Below are 23,518 nucleotides of genomic sequence, written 5' to 3' on the forward strand. Positions count from 1 at the left end.
CAGGCTTCAGAGGAAAGCTGAAAGCCAGAAGTACCTTTTGTTTATTTGGGACTTTTTGCTCTGGCCTTTTTTGTAAGAGGTTTTGTAATAAACAAGCCCTAAGAAAGGTATTATTGAATCAAGAGTGACAGAAATGGAATTATTGGCTTCCTGAGAAGGGAAATTGAGGCAGGGAGTACTTGCAACTCCATATTAACACCACAGAGGATGCTACAGGGCATGCACACCCTACAACACCATGTTGAGTGGGATTAATTATATTACCCTCCTTTAATTCTTTATTACTCGAGTCCCATATCAGCCTCTCCATTATCTTGCCTAAGGACAATATCAGGATAACAAGTCTATCTAATTACCAGAGTTATCTAGATTACTCTTTTTAAACACTGGCACAACATTAGCTTTCTTGCAGTCTTCTTGAGCATCTCCAGTGTTTCGAGTCTTATTGAAAATCAACTTTCAGAGCCCAGCCAGCTCCTCAGCCAGCTCTTTTAAAACTCTCGGATGCAAGTTATCCAGACCTGCTGATTTAAAAACCTCTAACTTTAGTAGCCACTGTTTAACATTCTCCAGAGACATTAATGGGATGAAAAGTGTGTTGTCATATATGACATTGTCTCCCAACTCAAATTTCCCTCTAAATAAGAGCAGAAATATTAAATACTTTTACTTTTCCTGAATTACTATTGATAATTCTACCATTCCCATCTAGTAATTGACTAGTGACATTGTTAGGATTGTTTTTGTTCCCCATATACTTAATAAAATCCACTATAACTCTTCATTGATTCACAGGCAAGTTTGTAATGCGAATTTTCAGGTGAAGGAGTATTCTTTGAGTGGCTATCAACATTCCATGGGTGAAGCCAAAAGTAGTTCTGATCACCAAACTGAATGCCATAGATGTGAAAGCAAATGTCAGAAACTTTAACAAGATATCACATCACCCTTTTCCAGAGAGCCATAATCACCAGTTGTCTAGCAATTCTAAGGTTTCCATTTCAGAACAGATGGCTGAAAGAGGTGTGCTCCAAGAGATTCCCCCCAGTAAGCTTTCACTACCAACGTTATCCTCGTTCTTGGGAAATTTAAAACTAACCAAAAACAGAAAGAAAAGGAGTACTTGTGGCACCTTAGAGACTAACCAATTTATTTGAGCATAAGCTTTCGTGAGCTACAGCTGAAGTGAGCTGTAGCTCACGAAAGCTTATGCTCAAATAAATTGGTTAGTCTCTAAGGTGCCACAAGTACTCCTTTTCTTTTTGCGAATACAGACTAACACAGCTGTTACTCTGAAACAAAAACAAAAAGGCTCTCGGGGCAGGAAATTTCTCTCTTTCGGTTTATACGGAACCCAGCACAAACCTAAATTGGGGCCTCTGGCTGCAACTGTAACAGAAAGAATGTAAAAAAAAACAAAAAAACAACCACACACACAACAAACTACTCCACACTCCTTTTGGAACACTATCTTTTTGGATGAGAAGGAGAGGACTTCTCTAATTCCCAATCTTCTATTCTGATCTCTTCTTAAACAAAGGAACTGGAAATACTGATCTCATAAAGGAAACATTTGCTTGTATGACCATTTTGGGGGAGTCGACAATCCCTCTCACCTTCTCCATGCTTGGAGAATTTACTTTTAAGAGGACTTGCACAAGAAGCATAAAAAGAGAGCACAATATATGTTATGAAGACCAGAATAGGTGAAGGAGGCCAAATGTCCTTTTACCCATACTAAAAAAGGATGGGGGAATTTCTACATTAAATATCCATATAATTTCAAACTTGGAAAACTCGGTGGTGACTGAAGAATTATTAAGTCTGTAACATCACAAGAAGCTAACCAGGAAAGCTGGGGAAATTCTTTAGTCAAACTCCGGTATAAACAGACAAACCAATTTAACTTCAATGCTTAACCGCTTGGAAGAAAGGATATCTTATGAAGATTGAGTTCCGGATCCTGACGCAGGGAAGAAAGGTAAGCAGCAGGATACGGACCCTGGACTTCAGGAAAGCAGACTTCGACTTCCTCAGGGAACGGATGGCCAGGATCCCCTGGGGGACTAACATGAAGGGGAAAGGAGTCCAGGAGAGCTGGCTGTATTTCAAGGAATCCCTGTTGAGGTTACAGGGACAAACCATCCCGATGAGTCGAAAGAATAGTAAATATGGCAGGCGACCAGCTTGGCTTAATGGTGAAATCCTAGCGGATCTTAAACATAAAAAAGAAGCTTACAAGAAGTGGAAGGTTGGACATATGACCAGGGAAGAGTATAAAAATATTGCTCGGGCATGTAGGAATGATATCAGGAGGGCCAAATCGCACCTGGAGCTGCAGCTAGCCAGAGATGTCAAGAGTAACAAGAAGGGTTTCTTCAGGTATGTTGGCAACAAGAAGAAAGCCAAGGAAAGTGTGGGCCTCTTACTGAATGAGGGAGACAACCTAGTGACAGAGGATGTGGAAAAAGCTAATGTACTCAATGCTTTTTTTGCCTCTGTTTTCACTAACAAGGTCAGCTCCCAGACTGCTGCTCTGGGCATCACAAAATGGGGAAGAGATGGCCAGCCCTCTGTGGAGATAGAGGTGGTTAGGGACTATTTAGAAAAGCTGGACGTGCACAAGTCAATGGGGCCGGATGAGTTGCATCCGAGAGTGCTGAAGGAATTGGCGGCTGTGATTGCAGAGCCATTGGCCATTATCTTTGAAAACTCGTGGCGAACCGGGGAAGTCCCAGATGACTGGAAAAAGGCTAACGTAGTGCCAATCTTTAAAAAAGGGAAGAAGGAGGATCCTTGGAACGACAGGCCAGTCAGCCTCACCTCAGTCCCTGGAAAAATCATGGAGCAGGTCCTCAAAGAATCAATCCTGAAGCACTTGCATGAGAGGAAAGTGATCAGGAACAGCCAGCATGGATTCACCAAGGGAAGGTCATGCCTGACTAATCTAATCGCCTTTTATGATGAGATTACTGGTTCTGTGGATGAAGGGAAAGCAGTGGATGTATTGTTTCTTGACTTTAGCAAAGCTTTTGACACGGTCTCCCACAGTATTCTTGTCAGCAAGTTAAGGAAGTATGGGCTGGATGAATGCACTATAAGGTGGGTAGAAAGCTGGCTAGATTGTCGGGCTGAACGGGTAGTGATCAGTGGCTCCATGTCTAGTTGGCAGCCGGTATCAAGTGGAGTACCCCAAGGGTCGGTCCTGGGGCCGGTTTTGTTCAATATCTTCATAAATGATCTGGAGGATGGTGTGGATTGCACTCTCAGCAAATTTGCGGATGATACTAAACTGGGAGGAGTGGTAGATACGCTGGAGGGGAGGGATAGGATACAGAAGGACCTAGACAAATTGGAGGATTGGGCCAAAAGAAATCTGATGAGGTTCAATAAGGATAAGTGCAGGGTCCTGCACTTAGGACGGAAGAACGCAATGCACAGCTACAGACTAGGGACCGAATGGCTAGGCAGCAGTTCTGCGGAAAAGGACCTAGGGGTGACAGTGGACGAGAAGCTGGATATGAGTCAGCAGTGTGCCCTTGTTGCCAAGAAGGCCAATGGCATTTTGGGATGTATAAGTAGGGGCATAGCGAGCAGATCGAGGGACGTGATCGTTCCCCTCTATTCGACATTGGTGAGGCCTCATCTGGAGTACTGTGTCCAGTTTTGGGCCCCACACTTCAAGAAGGATGTGGATAAATTGGAGAGAGTCCAGCGAAGGGCAACAAAAATGATTAGGGGACTGGAACACATGAGTTATGAGGAGAGGCTGAGGGAGCTGGGATTGTTTAGCCTGCAGAAGAGAAGAATGAGGGGGGATTTGATAGCTGCTTTCAACTACCTGAAGGGGGTTCCAAAGAGGATGGCTCTAGACTGTTCTCAATGGTAGCAGATGACAGAACGAGGAGTAATGGTCTCAAGTTGCAGTGGGGGAGGTTTAGATTGGATATTAGGAAAAACTTTTTCACTAAGAGGGTGGTGAAACACTGGAATGCGTTACCTAGGGAGGTGGTAGAATCTCCTTCCTTAGAGGTTTTTAAGGTCAGGCTTGACAAAGCCCTGGCTGGGATGATTTAACTGGGAATTGGTCCTGCTTCGAGCAGGGGGTTGGACTAGATGACCTTCTGGGGTCCCTTCCAACCCTGATATTCTATGATTCTATGATTCAACACCTTTACGCCACTATCTATTCCATTCCAGTGCGAGACTTCATGATACATCTACCAAAGCCCTTCTGCCTCCACCAGAAATCCAAATGCAAAACCAGGGAAGACAACATTTGACATTCCTGTTACTTATGAAAGCACAGCACTGAGCAGGAATTTTTTAAAAAGCCACCACCCCCTATGTCCTCCTTTATACATCATAAGTCAGGAACAGTTTGCCAACCCAAGAGTTAAAAGACCCTTTGCAAGTTACCTTTTAAACATACAGTTGGACCAAAAAATAAAATAAAATAAAAAATAGAGAACCAAAAAGCCACCTCCCATGACAATTTGTTCTTCTTAAATGGGCAATAACCCAAAAGAGGCAGAGGCCGAGACATTGCTGAACTATACCTTGACAGATTTTAAAACTGAACAGCTACAGCAAATAAAGTTTTTCTCACTATTTAGTGTTTTCTACCAGCACCATCCCAATCTATGAATTTAATACTCATGAGAAGTATGTAATTGACAGTTCTGGAAACTCAGCATTATCCTGTCAAAATGCTTCAGCTTTGACCTGCAATAACCTCCTCTAGGGTTTAGAGGGTAGCTCAGCTTCTATGCTCTTCCCATCCTTAGCCTGTCCCCCCAAATGGTCAACAAATGTGCCAATTAATATAATTTTAGAGGTGATGTGATGCAGATACCTCTCTGCTGGGAAGTGGAGTGATGCAACCAACTCACTTAACTGCTGTTACCTCTTCTGTGGTAACTTCAGTCTCCAGGACTGTCTGATAGAGAAGCCTCATCTACTGGTTTAGATAGATAAAACAAGTCTCAGATGGCATGTAGCACTTCTGTGTTGGCTATTCAAGAAAGAGGCTATTTTTTAATGTACATATTTCTACTTTAAGAGATTTAGTGATACTAAATCATGGGACACGAAGTCAAATTTCATAAGCACAATGAAGCAAGATACAATCACTTTCTGCTATTTGCTTTACAATATAGCTTTAAAGGCTCTCTCTAGTGCCGTTAATATTTATTTCTGGACCACAAGAATAAAAGTGTGGGGTAACTTAACACAGTGACAGAGGTAATCTTCTGAAATGAGAAAAGAAGATATAACAAACAGTAGAAATACGAGTTACCTTTCTTTTCAGAACACTGAGCTTTTCAACTACTCCATCAAGGAGACTAACAACTGAATCCACAGCAGGACAGCTACTCAATGTCTTCTCCAGCTCTGCAACAACCATAGTAACGTGGCTCGTCTCTCGATCAATATTTTTCTGTGCAGCACGAAACCGTTTGTTCAGTGTTTCATAAGGTACCTAAAATAAAAATTGTTAAGTATTTAGCATTCATATACTTAAATAGACACCTCTGCTAGAGAATTTCTGTGAAATAGTGGGAAAGTTATTTGAGATAAAATAGTTTAAAAAAAATTATATATATACCAATTGATGTGCGGTGCCTCCCTTTTTGTGCCCAAGCTGAGATACATTTGAGGGCCTATGTTTTCAGGAAGTGCTGAGAATCCACCCTCTGAAAACCAAACCCCTTTTAGCTGTCTCAGGATGCACACCCAAATTCACTAGTGAGTTTGAATATCTTGGGCTTGATCTCCCTATGTTTAGTTCCCATCCATACAATGGTAGTTACAGTTCCTTTCCCCCACCCTGTGTCTCTTTTTTGGTATAGCATGTAAGCTTTTTGGAGCAAGGACTGCGTACATAGAGCACTTAGCACAATGCCACTCCCTGCACTTTCAACTGGTGTAGCCACTATACAAATTATAATGGAAGACTACTGGATATTTTTCAAATAATAGATAAAAGTGAGGAGAGATCTGTTTGTGAACTATCTAAGCAGAAAAGAAGCTAAATGTCAAAAGTTATTATTTCACTCAGTACAGAAATTATTACATTTAATCTAACCATTTACTCTTGGTATGTGCTAGTTAGATGGCTTTCCATATTTAAAAAAAAAAAAAAAGAAAGCTACTGTTAATCTAAAACAACATTTCCTTCCCAAAGTTTCTCTGCAATTTTCTGTGCACACTAAGTGCTTGTTGTAGGGTTGGTATGGCACTTACTGGGGGCCAGAGAGGTGCCTCACAACTCTGGGTACTACCTGCCCTTAGCATGAGGGAGTCTTGTCTGTGCCTGATGTGAATCAGCTTCCTGATTCCACCAGCCTGTGGCAACACAGGTCCCTCAGATCTCGCTGTCCCTGTACAGTTAGTAATAGGCACACATCAACCCAAGTCCCCTGAGCATACATCGGGAAGGCCCACAGAACTCTCAGATCCTCTATTCCAGGGGTTCTCAAAATGTGGGTCAAGGTTGGAGTTGGACCTGGGCCCAGCAAGTCTGAAGCCCAAGCCCCACCACCCAGGGCTAAGGTTACATGCTCCCCTTTGGGCTTCAGCTTTGGGCCCCCGCCCCAGGGTGGCAGGGCTCAGTCTTCAATCCCCCATCCTGGGGTTGTGTACTAATTTTTGTTGTCAGAAGGGGATCATGATGCAATTAAGTTTGAGAACTGCTGCTCTATTCCCTAAGGAACAGTGCACAGATTCAATTGGGGATTACCACTCTGCTTAACACACAGCATTTAGATATACTTATAGTGAAAACAAAAATATGTTTATTATCAAAGAACAGAGATTCAAGTGATAGAAAGTAAGACTACCAGAAACAAATGGTTACATATAAAACAAAATTATGGAACAATAACAAAAAAAGTATGTTTTCTAGAGTCTAAATTTAAACTCATAAGACATTCTAAATTTCCTACAGAACAACTTACCCCATTTCCCCGCCCCAACATTTTCAGTCAGGATGACTGAGACCCCTTTTTCATGAGTTCACTTCCAGTGGCAGCTTTTCCTCACTAAGCGATACCAGTGGATCTCTCTGCACCCCCAGATGTATCAGACCTTTTGATCTTCACCTGAAAACAGGATTCCCCCTCCACTCGCTGTTTACCTGTTCCTGTTAATTTCCATCTGAAGTTTCACATGCTCTTCATTAGCATTTGACTGAATACGCTAATAGACTTCTATTATGAGACACACAACGGTCCACCAGGGAAATAAATGTCTCCCACCTCTGGTCTGGAGAAGTTTGTTGCAAGGCATGTTACCTTTACCTTTGAGTTACCCGCCTTTAAACTACAAAGCCTAGAGAACATAATTTTCAATATATATATATACACACACACACAAACACACGCAACGCTTTACATATTTTCCATACACACATTTTGCAATCAATAGGATAACCAGTGTCATACAGGGCTTCCTTAGAGACCTTACATAACCCTTTTGGGTGAACCCAGAGGATCCCTGTACCCCTATGTCCCCGCCAGTAGGCATCAAGAGGTTCTTGGGTCACAGTTCTCAATCCGTTTTTAGAAGAAATGACCATTTTAATGCATATTTATAAACTTCATCCATGCAGAGCCTTATAAGGACTTTGCAAATAAGGCTCTGATCCTTTAAATGCCTATGGGCACAAATCTCAACTACTCCAATGGAAGTTTCACGTGTGGAGCACTTCTAGTTTGGATATTCTATGATTCAAGGGTGTGTGAGTCTGGACCAGGCGGAAAGTGTGCCAGATCTCGTGTCTGACATTCTTTAGATAGCATCCAGAAGAAATCAAGTTCCTGGCACTAGTTTTACTTTCTGTAAAGTATTTTAATAATTAAAAACTCAAAATAAAGTCCAAGTAATAATTAGGCAGTGAAGGAGTTAACTACAGTTATGGTAGTAAGTTTGACTCTTAACACAGAAGAGTCACTGAGAAACTGCTGGAATGAGAACACAAAACAACAACAGCATATTGGACAACACAGCACTACTGAGAAGACAGATGCTGTAATAAGCATTTAGAAGATTTGACGAGTGCCCTGAAATCCAGGGAAAATTAGAGAATCATTACAGTCTAAGATGGTGTCACACTGGGCTGTAAACAGACTTAAAGATGAAATAGTTGCACTTAAGTAGCTCCTGTTAAAGGTAGTTGCTATAGTGAACAGAGGGGTTGTTAGATCTTAGGAGTAGAGATGAGTTAAGAAATAAAACGTCAATGGAACAGGACAGTATGTTTTTAACCTGAAAACACAAACATAAATACTTACACAAAACATAAAAAATAGCAGTTTGTTGACAAGGGAATTGTCAGTATAAAAGTAGGGGACATATTTTGCACCACAAAGCAGGCTTCAAGCCCATACAGCGAGTGGATCACTCCAATATAGGTAATGAAGGGCCAGAGAGGCAGTTTCCCTATACTACTCCAGCATAAATGGCCCAAGTAAATCTAAAACAAATCACTATATTCTGTAGAATTTTTTTTTTTAACTTGAATCATAGAATATCAGGTTGGAAGGGACCTCAGGAGGTCATCTAGTCCAACCCCTGTTCAAAGCAGGGCCAATACCCAACTAAATCATCCCAGCCAGGGCTTTGTCAAGCCTCACCTTAAAAACTTCTAAGGAAGGAGATTCTACCATCTCCCTAGGTAACGCATTCCAGTGTTTCACCACCCTCCTAGTGAAAAAGTTTTTCCTAATATCCAACCTAAACCTCCCCCACTGCAACTTCAGACCATTACTCCTTGTTCTGTCATCTGCTAACACTGAGAATACTCTAGATCCATCCTCTTTGGAATCCCCTTTCAGGTAGTTGAAAGCAGCTATCAAATCCCCCCGTCATTCTTCTCTTCCGCAGACTAAACAATCCCAGTTCCCTCAGCCTCTCCTCATAAGTCACGTGTTCCAATCCCCTAATCATTTTTGTTGCCCTCCGCTGGACATTTTCCAATTTTTCCACATCCTCCTTGTAGCGTGGGGCCCAAAATTGGACACAGTACTCCAGATGAGGCCTCACCAATATCGAATAGAGGGGAATAATCACTTCCCTCAATCTGCTGGCAATGCCGCTACGTATACATCCCAAAATGCCATTGGCCTTCTTGGCAACAAGGGCACACTTTTGACTCATATCCAGCTTCTCGTCCACTGTAACCCCTAGGTCCTTTTCTGCAGAGCTGCTGCCTAGCCATTCGGTCCCTAGTCTGTAGCAGTGCATGGGATTCTTCCGTCCTAAGTACAGGACTCTGCACTTGTCCTTCTTGAACCTCATCAGATTTCTTTTGGCCCAATCCTCCAATTTGTGTAGGTCCCTCTGGATCCTATCCCTACCCTCCAGCTTATCTACCTCTCCTCCCAGTTTAGTGTCATCTGCAAATTTGCTGAGGGTGCAATCCAAACCATACTCCAGATCATTTATGAAGATATTGAACAAAACCGGCCCCAGGACCAACCCTTGGGGCACTCCACTTGATACTGGCTGCCAGCTAGACATGGAGCCATTGATCACTACCCGTTCAGCCCGACAATCTAGCCAACTTTCTATTCACCTTATAGTCCATTCATCCAGCCCATACTTCTTTAACTTGCTGGCAAGAATACTGTGGGAGACCGAGGCAAAAGCTTTGCTAAAGTCAAAGAACACCACGTCCACTGCTTTCCCCTCATTCACAGAACCAGTTATCTCGTCATAGAAGGCAATTAGATTAGTCAGGCATGACTTGCCCTTGGTGAAGCCATGCTGACTGTTCCTGATCACTTTCCTCTCCTCTAAGTGCTTCAGAATTGATTCCTTGAGGACCTGCTCCGTGATTTTTCCAGGGACTAAGGTGAGGCTGACTGGCCTGTAGTTCCCAGGATCCTCCTTCTTCCCTTTTTTAAAGATGGGCACTACATTAGCCTTTTTCTAGTCGTCCGGGACTTCCCCCAATTGCCATGAGTTTTCAAAAATAATGGCCAATGGCTCTGCAATCACAGCCGCCAACTCCTTTGATGTGCATTAAAATTAATGTGGTTTTTATACTGTACAGTTCATCTACAGGTAAGGAGGGTACAGCGTAACTTAGGGCAGGGATTCTGAATGGTTTTCTTGCTGAGGCCCGCCAGCAAACTCCAGGGCCCAGCAGATTCAGGGCAGATTCAGGGCCGGGCGGGGATTAGAAGAGAGAGACGACCCCTTGGGCATAGGCATAGTTTGACTTCTAGGGGGGGCGGGTCCAAGGGCTGCAGGGGCTTGGGCCAGCTCCGCACAACGGGGTCCAGGAAGGTAGCACCACCTCCACCCCCTGACTCACCTCAGCAGGCTACCCAGCCTGTCTGGGTTGTGGAGGGATGCAACAAAAAAAATATAACTCCAAGAGTGGGACTCAGCTCAAAAAGTTTGCAAGGTGTCAGGGTGCAGACAGGGGGCAGCTAGGGGCTGCGTACAGTGAGGAGTGTAGCTCAGGGTGCTGGCAGGGGGTAGCTAGGGGCTGTGCATAGGCAGTGGGGGTAGCTCAAGTTGCAGGGAGAAGGATAGCTAAGAGCTGTATGCCAGGCGGGCTCACCCTGCAGTGGCTGCTCCCCGAGGCTCTGCCAGACCTAGAGCTGGGTCCCCCCAACCTGGGTGACTGTTACCAGCTACGTGAGCAGTCAAAGGGGGCCAGGAGCAGAGTAGTTGCCACCAGCAGCAGACAGGGGAATGCCATGGCTGCCCACTCCATGGCACCACCAGCCAAATAAGCAGCTGCCCTGCACTGCCTGGCTCTGGCTTCCCATCTACAACCTGGCCAGAGGGCTGAGCATCAGGGGGCTGGAGGAGAGGAGGAGCTGCCCCTGGACTGCCACACTCTGGGTAAGGCACTGCAGTTTGGGGGGGAAACACTCTTGTGCCCCCCAATTCTGCCTATGGGCTCAGGGCTTCTGCCCGCAGAGAGCTGGAGCTCCTGTCCCATGCAGCTCCCAGCCCCGTGCTGGGCTTCAGATGGGGGGGGGGCTTCAGGCTTAGTGCACCAAGTTACAGGAGTGGGGCCCCACGGTACCCCTGAAATGGCTCACGGACCCCTGGTTGAGAACCACTGACTTAGGGGACAGTGGAGGGGTGGTTGAAAAGGCAGCTACTTGCTCTGTGCTGGGGCAGGGAAGGTGTTGCCAAGTCCCAGAGCTTCCCAGGACACGGATTATGGTTTCAGCCCCTTAGGGCTGCTAGCAGCCTGTGCAAACTAATGCAGTCCTCAGGGTGCAGGGCTGGATCTGGATTGGGAGAGTGCGCTAAGCATCCTTTGCAAGGATCCCTCCCCCAATTCTACTCTAAGTCATGCTGTGCACTCAGCTGCAGCTGATCTAGACGTACCACATAAAAAACCCATGTTATTTTTAAAAGTCCAAAACAATTCTGCAGAACTGTTTTTGATTTACTTGCACCCTGTCTGTACAAAATGCTGTTTTGGAGCTTTTTTGCAGCACAATCTTTTAGAAGCAAGTACTTTTGCCAAACCTAACCATTCAAAAATCATGAGTGACCTCAACAGAAAAAACCCCAGAACATCTTTCTAAAATAATAAATTGCAAGCTCTTTAGTTCCCTTCTGGTTTCTGAGCTATGGAGAACATGTCGGTCACATTTTCAAACTTTTCTCTGCAAATATGAGGGCTGGAACTTTCATTTTAAAAAAGCTGAGATTCTCACTTGACTCCAGGAATAATGCTTCAAGACGACATCAAATGTGAATTTTGAAATAAAATAATGAATCTGAATTTAAAAAAAAGGAAAAAACCACCACCATTTCTTTCGTAGCAATTTGTCCTGCTGGTTGACTTTTACAAATCTGCATCTTATTTCTTTTTCATTTCAAGAATATATGGAAGGATATGAAGTTCAGAAGAAAAATGTTGCAGAACCTGTTAATGGGGCATGCAAGGTTATTATTTATTATTAATTATTATTATTAACTGTGGAAACATCCTACCACCAGTAACAATAAGGAGAAATTCTACTTCTCTCTCTCGCTCATCACGTTGAGGTCAGCACCTCCATACTTTAGATATTCAGTCTAGTTGAGAAATAATATATTTACAATTGAAAGTTATGTTGTTTTGAGCGTATTTGACAGTCCTTTAATTTCGAGAGCCACCCCTCAGACGCATTTGTAGGAGTCCAATTCCAAAGCCCATTTTTCCTTTCTTTCTGACTTTTTCAAATACATCTATAGGCACCCAATTCACTGCCCTAGCATTTATCCCATAAATTAAAACACACACAAAATGAATCAAACAGAGACTGCCGGTAAATATAGCCACCTCAGCTCATGCTCTCCCCAGAAGCCTTGGACGAGGAAAAGAGATGGGCTTTACAACATGTCTTGGGAGATTAAAAATCAGAGTTCTAGTGGAGTATGACAGAGTGCTGGGAACCGACAGCTGAGCCACCACTCTGATCACTGAAACACCAATTAATTCCCCCCAGGGTGGGCCAGATAGGATTAGATTAGAATGGCCTGGTGGAGGACTAACAAGCAAATTGGCCCAGGTATAAGGAAGCACAGGAAGGAAGTGCACGGAAGAGAGAGGCAGGCTAGCAGAGCAAGAACCAGGAAGGATCTCTAGGTGGAGACCTACTCCCTCTCCTCAGCAGAGGACGGAGGTGAAACTGAAAGCCTAAATAATTATAGCGTATGGATCTGTAAGGTGGTGGGAAGAACAAATGTAAATAAATTGCACGGAGGTGTTTGACAACTGAAGGTCTTGGAGACTGCAGAGAGAGAGCAGAGGACAGGAATGGGATGTCACCCTGCCACACCTAGTAAGGAAACCAAGTTCCACAATCCAGTACACCCTCAAAGAGAGGACCATGCCAGCAGCTTCCTTATTTATAATGAGGGGAAATCTAGCTCAGATGCTTCTACTGATCTGCACTCTGGCAGTATGCTATAGGAGGGATGATCTCAAGGTCTAACCACATGGACAGCACATTACAACAATCTGTTCTGGAGATGAGAAAGGCATGGATAATTGAGGTGAACCTTGCCAGAGAGAGAACGGTCACAACCATCTTGCCAGGCCTAAATGAAAAAAAGTGCTTGACCACAGCTGCTACCCAAGCACCGAGTAGGAGCCTAGGCCCTACCACTACCCTCAAGCAGTGCGTCTGTTTTACAAATGGCTCTTTTACACTCTGGCAGGCACGCATATATACACATCAGCCAAATCTTCCAGCTTCTTCCCCCACTCCTCCTGTCTGGATTGAGTCACAGCCTCAATTTCATCTAGGCACTGGGTGTAGCATTTCTCCACGCAATCCATCAGGGAAATTAACACACTGTAAACAGATGTCCTAGACAGCTCTTAAAAAAAACCCAAAAAAAATAAAAATACTAAAGCACTGTCCCCACCCCACCCCCCGCCATTTGTGAAACTGTCCTGGAACACTTAAGAGCTTCAAAATCCACTCACAAGTAGCAAGGAGAAAGTTTTCTGGTGTTGGTGGACTGGTTGTGGACGGGAGAGTTGTGTCTGCAGCATTTAAACTTATTTTATTTGGTTTAATAAGTGCTACATTTCTAGCCCTTTATTGTTGAAGGCAGCATTCCAAATGTTAATTGATGCATTGTTATCTATCTGAAATGGCAGTTAAAACAATTTAGTGTCTCTGTTGTGGATCATAGCTTTCCCAGACAGCATAACAAAATTGACATCATGTAATTGTGTCCATTTCTCTCAAAACAACCCTTAGAGAAAGCTAGGAGCTGCAGTAGAGACATATCCCCACCCTCTCACAAACACACAAAACAGATATGAAAATACATTTATACTAGTCCTCCAGTACAGCAGTTCCCAAAGTGATCCTGTGGAGTACAAGTAGTCTGGGGTAAGCAGGCTGATCATACAAGACGGTGCTGGCTCTTCTTTTCCTACCGCTCATTAACTTCTACATTTGTAGAATCCCATTGTAGAAGAGAGGCTGGAGAATTGTAAACACAACTGGAAATAAAGAAAGAGTCAGCCTAACTTAGTCTACTCAGTAAGAGAAGAGGAAATAGGAGTCAGTGGGATGGGAGCTGCAGAGGAGAAGAATGTCCAGGGAAGCACAAGAAGGAGAGGAACAAAACGGGACCAGAAGGCAAAGCAGCATTTTTTTTTTTTTTGAGGGGTGGAGAAGACAAACAATAAACGGGGGAGGACAAGACATGGCAATTAAATAAGACTAATTCCTCGCTTAACGTTGTAGTTATGTTCCTGAAAAATGCTATTTTAAGTGAAACGATGTTAAGCAAATCCAATTTCCCCATAAGAATTAATGTAAATACACGGGGTTAGGTTCCAGGGAAAAAATTTTTGCTCGACAAAATACATCTCGTATATACACACACAGTATACGTTTTAAACAATTTAATACTGTTCACAGCAATGATGATCGTGAAGCTTGGTTGAGGTGGTGGAGTCAGAGGCTGGAGTATTTCTTAGGGAATCCCTCACTGCTAAATGATGAACTAGCACTCGGCTGAGCCCTCAAGGGTTATTAATGTAGCCTCACACGCTACAAGGCAGCACGAATGGAGGGAGGGGAGACAGCATGGCAGAGAGAGAGAGAGAGAGAGAGATGGAGATGCATATTGCCCCTTTAAGTATGTTGACCCCACTCTACGTACACTGCCTTTTTAAGTAGATCAGCAAGTTGAGACACCAGCTGCTGCAAGCAAGCTCCTTCCGTCCTGAGCCCTGTCATGTCCCACCCCACTCTGTGGAGATGAGGTGCAGGAGCGGGAGGCAGGAGTGTGGAGAGGCAGACACCCTGACATTAGCACCCCTCTTCTCCCCCTCCCACCCCTGCACAGCAAGCAGGAGGCTCCCAGGAGCAGCTCCAAGGCAGAGGGCAGAAGCAGCACATGGCAGTGGGTGGAGGGACAGCTGAACTGCTTGGCAATTGATTGCCTGCTGGGCAGCTGCCACACAGGGAACTTAGGGGAGCTGATGGTGGGCTGCTGGTCCACCCTGGTTCCAACCCCCAACCAGCTAGATCTAACGGGCTGCTCTTTCTGCAAGCAGTGGACAAAGCAGGCGGCGGCCAAAAAACCTTATAAGGGAGCACTGCGCAACTTTAAACGAGCATGTTCCCTAATTGATCAGCAACGTAACAACAAAAAAACGTTAACCAGGACAACTTCATGTCTGTATAAGATGGACAGCTAAAAAGTCAAAATGTTTACTTTTCCACATACATAAAAGAAGTTGTCATCACAGAACTGTTTTGCAGTTATAAAGCGAGGGAGCGTGCTCCATGCAATCACAAATCCGAGTACATGGAACAATTTCTCCATTATGATTAGTCCTTTTAACAGAACTTTTCAACTCTATCAAGTGTGTGCACGTGTGCATGTTTCAAATAATCTCTAGTTTTGGCCTAACATCAAGACATGTAGTTGAAGCAACCACTCTTCACTTACATTTGTAGTTTTGTAAGAGACATCTGAACTTTCCCACCCTTGTTAGTAAAGCTGTTGGGCATGAGTTACTGATTCTGCAACTTCCAGCATGGCAATGTCAAAACCACAACAAAGTCTCAGGAGATTTTTTTCTTCTTTAAACAAAAATGTACCAGAATGAGTTCATACATGTGCAGTATCCAGCTTCTTGCCTTATGTTTTAGTATCTAGGGCAAGTCTGACATGAACACAATACCTTTAATCATGGTGAGCATCACTTCTGCTGATGTCCCCATGTTCTCTCTTTCTTTAAAAATAATAGAGTTACTAATAAAAAACAGAAGAAGATTCTTGATATGAAAGACGTCCAAATGCTAACTAATATAAAAGTACCTGTGTACAGACAAGTGCATGTAAATAAGACATATACACATGGGTAAGTTTATGGGGCAGTTGCTTAACACACCATTAGCAAGGGAGAAGGATCTGGGGAGAAAATAGGAAAAATACGTTAAAATACTTAGATAAGTTAGATTTACTCAAGAGAGCAGTGTCTGAAGAAACTTCCTAACATACTTAAGGAACTAGCCAACGCAATCTCTGAACCAGCAGTGATTATCTTTGAGAACTCATGGAGGATGGGTGGGATTTTAGAAGACTTGAGAAGAGCAAAAATAGTACCCATCTTCAAAAAAAGGGATAAAGAAAGACACTGAGAATTAAACCAATCATCTTAACTTAAATACTCAAAGATACTGGAACAAATTATTAAACATTCAATTTGTATGCACCTAGCGGATAAAAGAGTGAGAAGTTATAGCCAACATGGATTTGACAAGAACAAGTTATGCCAAACCAAACCAACATCCTTCTTTGAGAGGGTTACTGGCTTAGTGGAAAGGGGGAAATTTGTAGACATGATGTATCTGGATGTAACTAAGGCTTTTGACACTGTCCTACATGACATTCTCATAAGCGAACTACAGAAATACGGTCTATATGAAATATTAGATGGATGCAAAACTGATTTAAAGATCATACTCAAAGTGTAATTATCAATATTTGCTGCCAAACTGGGAGAGCATATGTAGTGGGGTCCACAAGAGTCTGTCTTGGCTCTGTACTAGCCAATATTTTCCTTAATAACCTGAATAAAAGGGGGGGAAGTGTGTTTGTAAAAACCTGCAGATGACACCAATCTGGGTGGAGTTGCAAGCACTCTGATGGACAAGATTAGAATTCAAAAGTGACCTTGATAATTTGGAGAACTGGTCTGAAATCATAAAGATGAAGTGCTACAATTAGGAAGGGAAAAAAATCCAATGCACAGAACGGGGAATAACTGGCTAGACAGCAGTACTGCAGGGGAGGATCTGGGGAGATTATAATGGATGACAAGTTGAATATGAGTTAACAGTGTGATGTTCTGCAAATCCACCACGGGCAGGAAAAGAAGCAAGCAGCTTACTTTGCAGCAAGGGAGATTCAGGGTAGAAATTAGTTTTTTCCTAACAATAAAGAATAGTTAAGCACTTGAACAAGCTGCCTAAGAAGGTTATGGAATCCCCATCTTGGTGATCTTTAAGGACAGGTTACACTAACACCTGTCAGGGATGATCTAGGCCTCTAGGTATACTTACTCGTGCCTCTGCACAGGGATGACGGCCTAGATTACCTCTTTTAGTCCCTTCCAGCCCTACATGTCTATGATTCTATGACTGTTGGACAAAATGTAGAGAGAAACAAAAATTGGACTGGTAGGTTTCAGTTTCACATGCTCCCGTACTAAATGTGGGTCAGAGCAGATTCGCCCGACCAGCTTATCCAGTGATTAAAGAATTAGCATAAAAAGGATCCTAGATACATTTTAATTTCTTTGAGCCAGGCATCATGCCTGCTTGTGCTTCCTAACAAAAAAGTTCTTGATCCCAGTTCAGGCCTTTGGGTGCTAGTGCAGTACAAACACTATTTTTATTGGAAGTAGTATTAAAGTTAAGAGAATCCACAAACTGTGACCACTGCAGTCACATGATCACAAACCAGTCTAGTGGTGAACAGAAAGGGGATAAAAAAAAAAAAGAGAGAGAGACACCCCTAAAATATTGCATCTAAGGCCCTGTTTTGACAGGAAAAAACAAAGGGTTTTTTTCCAATGATGTATTCTTAACACAAATTAAAAGCACTGTAAACACACAGGCTAACGTGTCTGTAGCTGTGTTAGCTGGCCATGTTTTGGCCTGCATCTTTACAGGCTTTTCATTCAAGATAAGCTAAATTCAAAACCAAAACCAAATGAACAAAGGAGCCACACACAAGACCACATCCTTTTTGATCTATTAAGACAGGGGTTAAATTTTCTTGGGTAACTAAGAGAGAAAAACAAAGTCAAACGGTGGCAGTAATGAGACAATCCCCAACAGCAGAAATGTGAAAGAGTGAACTAGGACTGTTGTACGCAAGAGGAAAGGTGCAGTAGCAGGGAAGCAGAGGCAGAATGCAATGCTGCCTAAATACTTTAAATTGTAAACAAGGGGAAAAAAAAATCCCTAAATCAAAATGGAGGTCAACCCATCCAGAACATACCTCTGAGCAGCAAGCTCTCTCTTTTTATACCAAATAAGGTCCACACACTTGGACAGGATGTGTAAAATAGACGAGGAGTGCAGTACTATCATTCTTCAGATAGAATAACTTTATTCTGCACATGAGACTAGATTCCTTTGTGGACCAGCAATAGGTATAGCATTTTTGTGTAGGAGTAATGCAATAAACTTATCACTTGTATTCTGTAGCTCTCCATCTGTCGATCTCAGCATATTTCACAGAGTTGAGCTAGCATTATCTCTATTTTACATATGGGTGAGAAAAGTAATTTACATTGCCACTAATTTGAAGAACCATTAACAGAACCCAATTCTTCTGATTCCAAGCCCTGTTATCAGCCCACTAAATCATGACCCACTATTTTCCTCTGCAGCGGTAATAATTTTTCCTGGAGTTGCTGGCCTACCTTTAACCAAAGGCTACTAAATAAATAAAATAGATAAGAGACCTAGAGGACCAGTGGCAGGGTTTAAATTTTTATTTCTTACAAGTGTTCATATCAAGAATTAAGAGCCGAAGTTCAAAGGTAGAATAAGTTTTTCTGTGCAGTAATGTTAATTTTCTAAGTCTGTGTGGTAGGTGTGAGATTTTCCAAAAATTATGACGCTTAGCAAAATTTAGGAACATTAGATTTGCATTTTTCAGTGCAGGAAAAAAAAATGTGCAAAACATGAACTTCCCTCAATTACAAACATATCAGTTTCATAACATTAGAAAGATAATACTATTTCACTTTAATATCATTTGTATTCAAGGGTTTTTAGCTGCTCTAAACTGGACACTGAAAGATATCTATCTATATACAAAAAATAAAAGATCACCATTCAATATTGCTCAGAATTTTGTCTGCTATTTCAACACTTCAAGAGAATGAACGGTTAGTGTCTAGGATAACAAATTGACACAGTTCAGCTAACATACACACTTGTACAAAAGCAGCAAATCAAATATAGATTTGGGGGCGGGGGGGATATTAAGCTTTTCCATAGGCACAGTTATACAAGAAAATGTAATTAATCTCCTTTAGTCACCTGTGTAGTTCCGTACAAGTTTCTCATTTACAAAATTCAGCCAACATCTTGCTAGATCATTTTGCCGTTGTACAATGATCTTTTGAGTCTTTATGTAAGCCAACTGATATCCATCTTAGGGTTTGTGTAGTGGCATACGTTAGAAATGTGGTGGAAACTGTCACTCCCATCACACTTTTTTGTAGCCGCCATCTTTGACTCCCCTTCCAAAAGCAAAATTCCACTAGACACTTTTTAAAGCTTTGTCCTCCTTTTAAGCAAAGTATCTGAACACAGAAGTAATGTCAAAGATATCTCGCTGTCAAGAGTCAGCCTGGCTCTAACACAGTCTTCCTGTGTGGCCTTAAGCAAGTCACAGAATCATAGAAAAGTAGGGCTCGAAGGAACTTCAAAAGGTCATCAAGTCCAGTCCCTTGCACTGAGGCAAGACCAAGTATATCTACACCATCCTGGACAGGTTTTTGTCTAAACTGGTTCTCAAAAACCTGCAGTGAAGAGGATTCCACAACCTCCCCTGGTAGCCCATTCCTGTCCTTAACTATCTTTATAGTAGGAAAGGGTTTTCCAAATATTTAAACCTAAAATCTCCTTTGCTGCAGGTTAAGCTGATCACTTCTTATCCTATCTTCAGTGGACAAGGAAAACAATTGATCAGCCCTTAACACATTTGAAGACTGATGGGTGACCTGATAACACGCCTCTTTTCAAGATTAAACACGCCCACTTTAAAAAAAAAAAACTTTCCTGATGAATAAAGTTTCCTAAACAGTTTATCAATTTTGTTGCTCTCCTCTGGACTCTGTCTGATTTGTCCACATCTTTCCTAAAGCATGGTGCCCAGAATTAGACACAATATTCCAAGTGAGGCCTCAATAGTGCTGAACAGAAGACAATAATTACCTCTTGGGTCTTACAGAAGACAATAATTACCTCTTGGGTCTTACACCTTGGAATAACAGCCTTTTTAGCAACTGCTTCACATTGTTAACTCATATTCAATTTGTGAACCACTATAACCTCCAGATCCTTTTCTGCAGTACTGGCTAGCCAGTTATTCTCATTTTGCAGCTGTGCACTGGATTTCTCCTTGCTAAGTATAGTATTTTGCACTCTTCTTTCACTTAATTTCATCTTGTTGATTTCAGACCAATTCTCCAACTTGTCACGCTTGTTTAACATTCTAATCCTATCTTTCGAAGTGCTCACAACCACTTGCTCTTGATGTTATCCATAATTTTAAAAAGTATCTCTCTCAACTCCATTATCCAAGTCATTAATGAAAACATTGAATAATATTGGGCCCAGGACTGACCCCTGCAGGATCCTACTACTTAGGCCCTCCTAATTTGACAGCAAATCATTGGTAACTACTCTGAGTATCGTCTTTCATCCAGTTCTGTGCACCCACCTTATGGTAGTTTCAGCTAGATAATATTTCCCTAGTTTGCTTATGAGAATGTCACATGGGACTGTCAAAAACCTTACTCAAAAAAATTAAAATCTATCACATCTACTGCTGTCCTCCTAGCCACTAGACAAATGCCCCATGTCAAAGAAAGATAGTAGGTTGGTTTGGTATGATTTGTTTTTGACAAATCCATGTTAGCTATAACAGATCACCCTACTATCCGACCTAGGTGCTTACAAATTATTTATTTAATAATTTGATCCAGTATCTTTCCAGGTGTCAAGATAGGACTGACTGGTCTAATTCCCAGGATCCTCTTTGTTCCCCTTTTTAAAGATAGGTACTATGTTTGCTCTTCTCCAGTCCTTAGGGACCTCACCAATCCCCCATGAGTTCTTAAAGAGAATTGCTAACTGTTCAGAGATTGCATCCTTAAATACTCTAGGATGAATTTCATCAGGCCCTGCAGCAACTTGAATACACATAAGTTATCTAAATATTTCTAGCCAATTTTCCCCCTATTCTGGCTTATGCTCCTTCCCCCTTGTTAATATTTATTATGCTAATCAGTGGATCATAATTAACCTTTTTAGTGAAGACAAACAAAACAAGCAAACATGTCAGACTTCTTGGTGTCATCCATTATTAGCTCTCTTTCCCTGCGAGGGAGGTAGACCTAGACTTTTCTTTGTCTCTCTCTTGATCTTTATATATATATATATATATATATATATATATATATATATATATATATTCTTATTGCCTTTAATTCCCTTGCCAGATGTAACTCATTTGGTGCATTATCCATTCAGATTTTCTCCCTACATGCTTGAACTGATTATTTATACTCATCCTTAGCAATTTGGCCATGCTTTCACTTTTTATGATTTGTGGTGGGCAGGAGGTTCTTAAACAGCTCCTGATACAGCGATATTGGCCTCTTACTATTCTTCTTATTTTTCCTTCAACCAGAATAGTTTGCTGTTTTGCATAGACAACATTGAAGGCATAACTGCCAGCTCTCCACAACTCTTTTTTTCCTTAGATTTTCTTCCAAAGGGGACCTTACCTACCGGTTTCTGTGTTTGTTAAAGTCTGCTTTTTTCCAGGTCCATTCTGCTACTTTCACTTCTTTTCCATAGAATCACAAAATCTGTCATTTCATGATCACTTTCTCCCAAATTACCTTCAGTCTTCTGATGTACAAAAAGTTACTCCCTGTTGGTCAGAATCAAGGCTAAAATGGCTGTCTCTGTTACTTCCTCCACTTTCTGGGGGGAAAAAAAAGAGTTGTGCCCAGTACATTCCATGACCATATTGGAGATTTTGTGTTTTGCTGTATAAATTTTCTAGCAGATGTCCGAGTATTTAAAGTCCCCCCACCACCCCCATTATTACCAGGTCTTGTCTTGTGTTTTGGATATTCCGGTTATTTGTTCCAGAAATGCCTCCTCCTCCTGATTTGGTGGTCTAGAGGAGACATTTACCATAATACCCCGTTTTCCCCCTTTTCCTTTCACCCAGAGACTTTCAACTGATGTCTCACCTAAGAACACGTGTATATATTCTTGATGTATAATGCAACACTTTCCCTTTTTGCTGAACAAGCTATACCCCTCTATACCAATATTCCATCCACGACATTTATCCCATCAGTTCTCAGTGATGCCAATTCCACAGGATCTGTACTATGCCCCATCTTTTAAACAATTCCTTGGAGGGACCCCTTCAGTATGCCAGACCCCCAAGGGTCCCACTCCCTTAAAGGTGGGTCACACGGCCTCAACATCTCCTAGATTGAGCCTCTAGCACTTCAGTTTCACAAAGTGAGCTCTGCCCAGTTAGTCCAACTGAGATAGACTCCCACTCAGACTTTTTGCATTCTTGAGGAATCAGATCTCCACATCTACTCTCAGTGACACCAGGTAGCCTTTTCAAAACAAAGTAGGGTTTATTAGTCAACTGGAATACAGAGCCTGGAAGTCCTTAGGTTAGCAAAGAGAAGCAAAGGTGAAGAAAGAGTTCAGGCTGACCAACGTCAGCACTTTACCCAGTCACACGGCTGCAACACCCATTTGGTCTCTGCCTCTATCTCTCTCGCTCTCTCTGTGAGCCCAGGCGACAGCTGCTATGTCTCTCAAAGGCCAACTCTTGTCCTAGCCTCCGATCGCCTTGTGGTCCATTACGTTCCTCCTCCACACCCAGGCTGAGTTCACATATTCAATGACACCTACCTGTGGGAAACTTAGGCAGGCAGCTCAGTCCTTGAGGTTCCTATTGTCTTTCCAAATCCTCTATTGATATTGACCAGTTTCAGCCAATCATTAATGACCCATTCAGAGCACCCCAGACACTTACTTGACATGAACATCTTCAATGCCACAAGGGCATTATAATGCTTCTGCACGCACTAGTTAACAACCTCAATCAAGTAAGTCACTGCCATACACATAATCCATAAAAATATTACAGAAAGTTTCCACTTTATCACATCAAGTCATAATTTAGCTCATGTACTAATTAGGACTGTTGATTAATCACAAGAGTTAACTCATGCTATTACCTCAAAAAAATTAATTGCGATTTTAATTGTCTGTTTTTAATCGCAGTTTTAATTGCACTGTTAAACAACAGAATACCAATTGAAATGTATTAAATATTTTGGATGTTTTTCTACATTTTTAAATATATCGATTTCAATTACAAAGAATACAAAATCTGGCGTGCTAACTTTATATTATTTTTATTACAAGTGTTTGCATTGTAAAAGTGACAAAAATGGTATGAGATGAATTGAAAAATACAAGTACTGTCGTGCAATCTCTTTATCATGGAAGTACAACTTACAAATGTAGGGGTTTGTGTTACATAACTGCACTCAAAAACAAAACAATGTAAAACTTTAGAGCCTACAAGTTCACTCAGTCCTACTTCTTGTTCAGTCAATCGCTAAGACAAACAAATTTGTTTACATTTATGGGCAATATTGCTGCCCACTTCTTAATTACAATGTCACGTGAAAGTGAGAACAGGTATTCGCATAGCACTG

General features: G+C 42.1%; 1 protein-coding gene across 9 annotated transcripts in view; it reads right to left on the reverse strand.

The window, feature by feature from the left end:
• The window catches only part of MAEA (macrophage erythroblast attacher, E3 ubiquitin ligase), a 118,045-nt gene that overhangs the window by 85,347 nt on the left and 9,180 nt on the right, over positions 1-23,518 (reverse strand). For 8 of the 9 annotated variants that reach the window (XM_073342794.1, XM_073342795.1, XM_073342788.1 and 5 more), the window contains exon 2: positions 5,300-5,482. In XM_073342794.1, coding sequence (XP_073198895.1) covers positions 5,300-5,407 — 108 coding nt within the window. In that variant the 5' untranslated portion in view covers positions 5,408-5,482. Of the gene's footprint in view, positions 1-5,299; positions 5,483-21,542; positions 21,631-23,518 lie in introns of those variants that run through there. The other variant, XM_073342793.1, reaches the window with a different exon arrangement.

Source organism: Lepidochelys kempii, chromosome 4 (assembly GCF_965140265.1).
Source record: "Lepidochelys kempii isolate rLepKem1 chromosome 4, rLepKem1.hap2, whole genome shotgun sequence".
Taxonomy (NCBI): Eukaryota; Metazoa; Chordata; order Testudines; family Cheloniidae; genus Lepidochelys; species Lepidochelys kempii.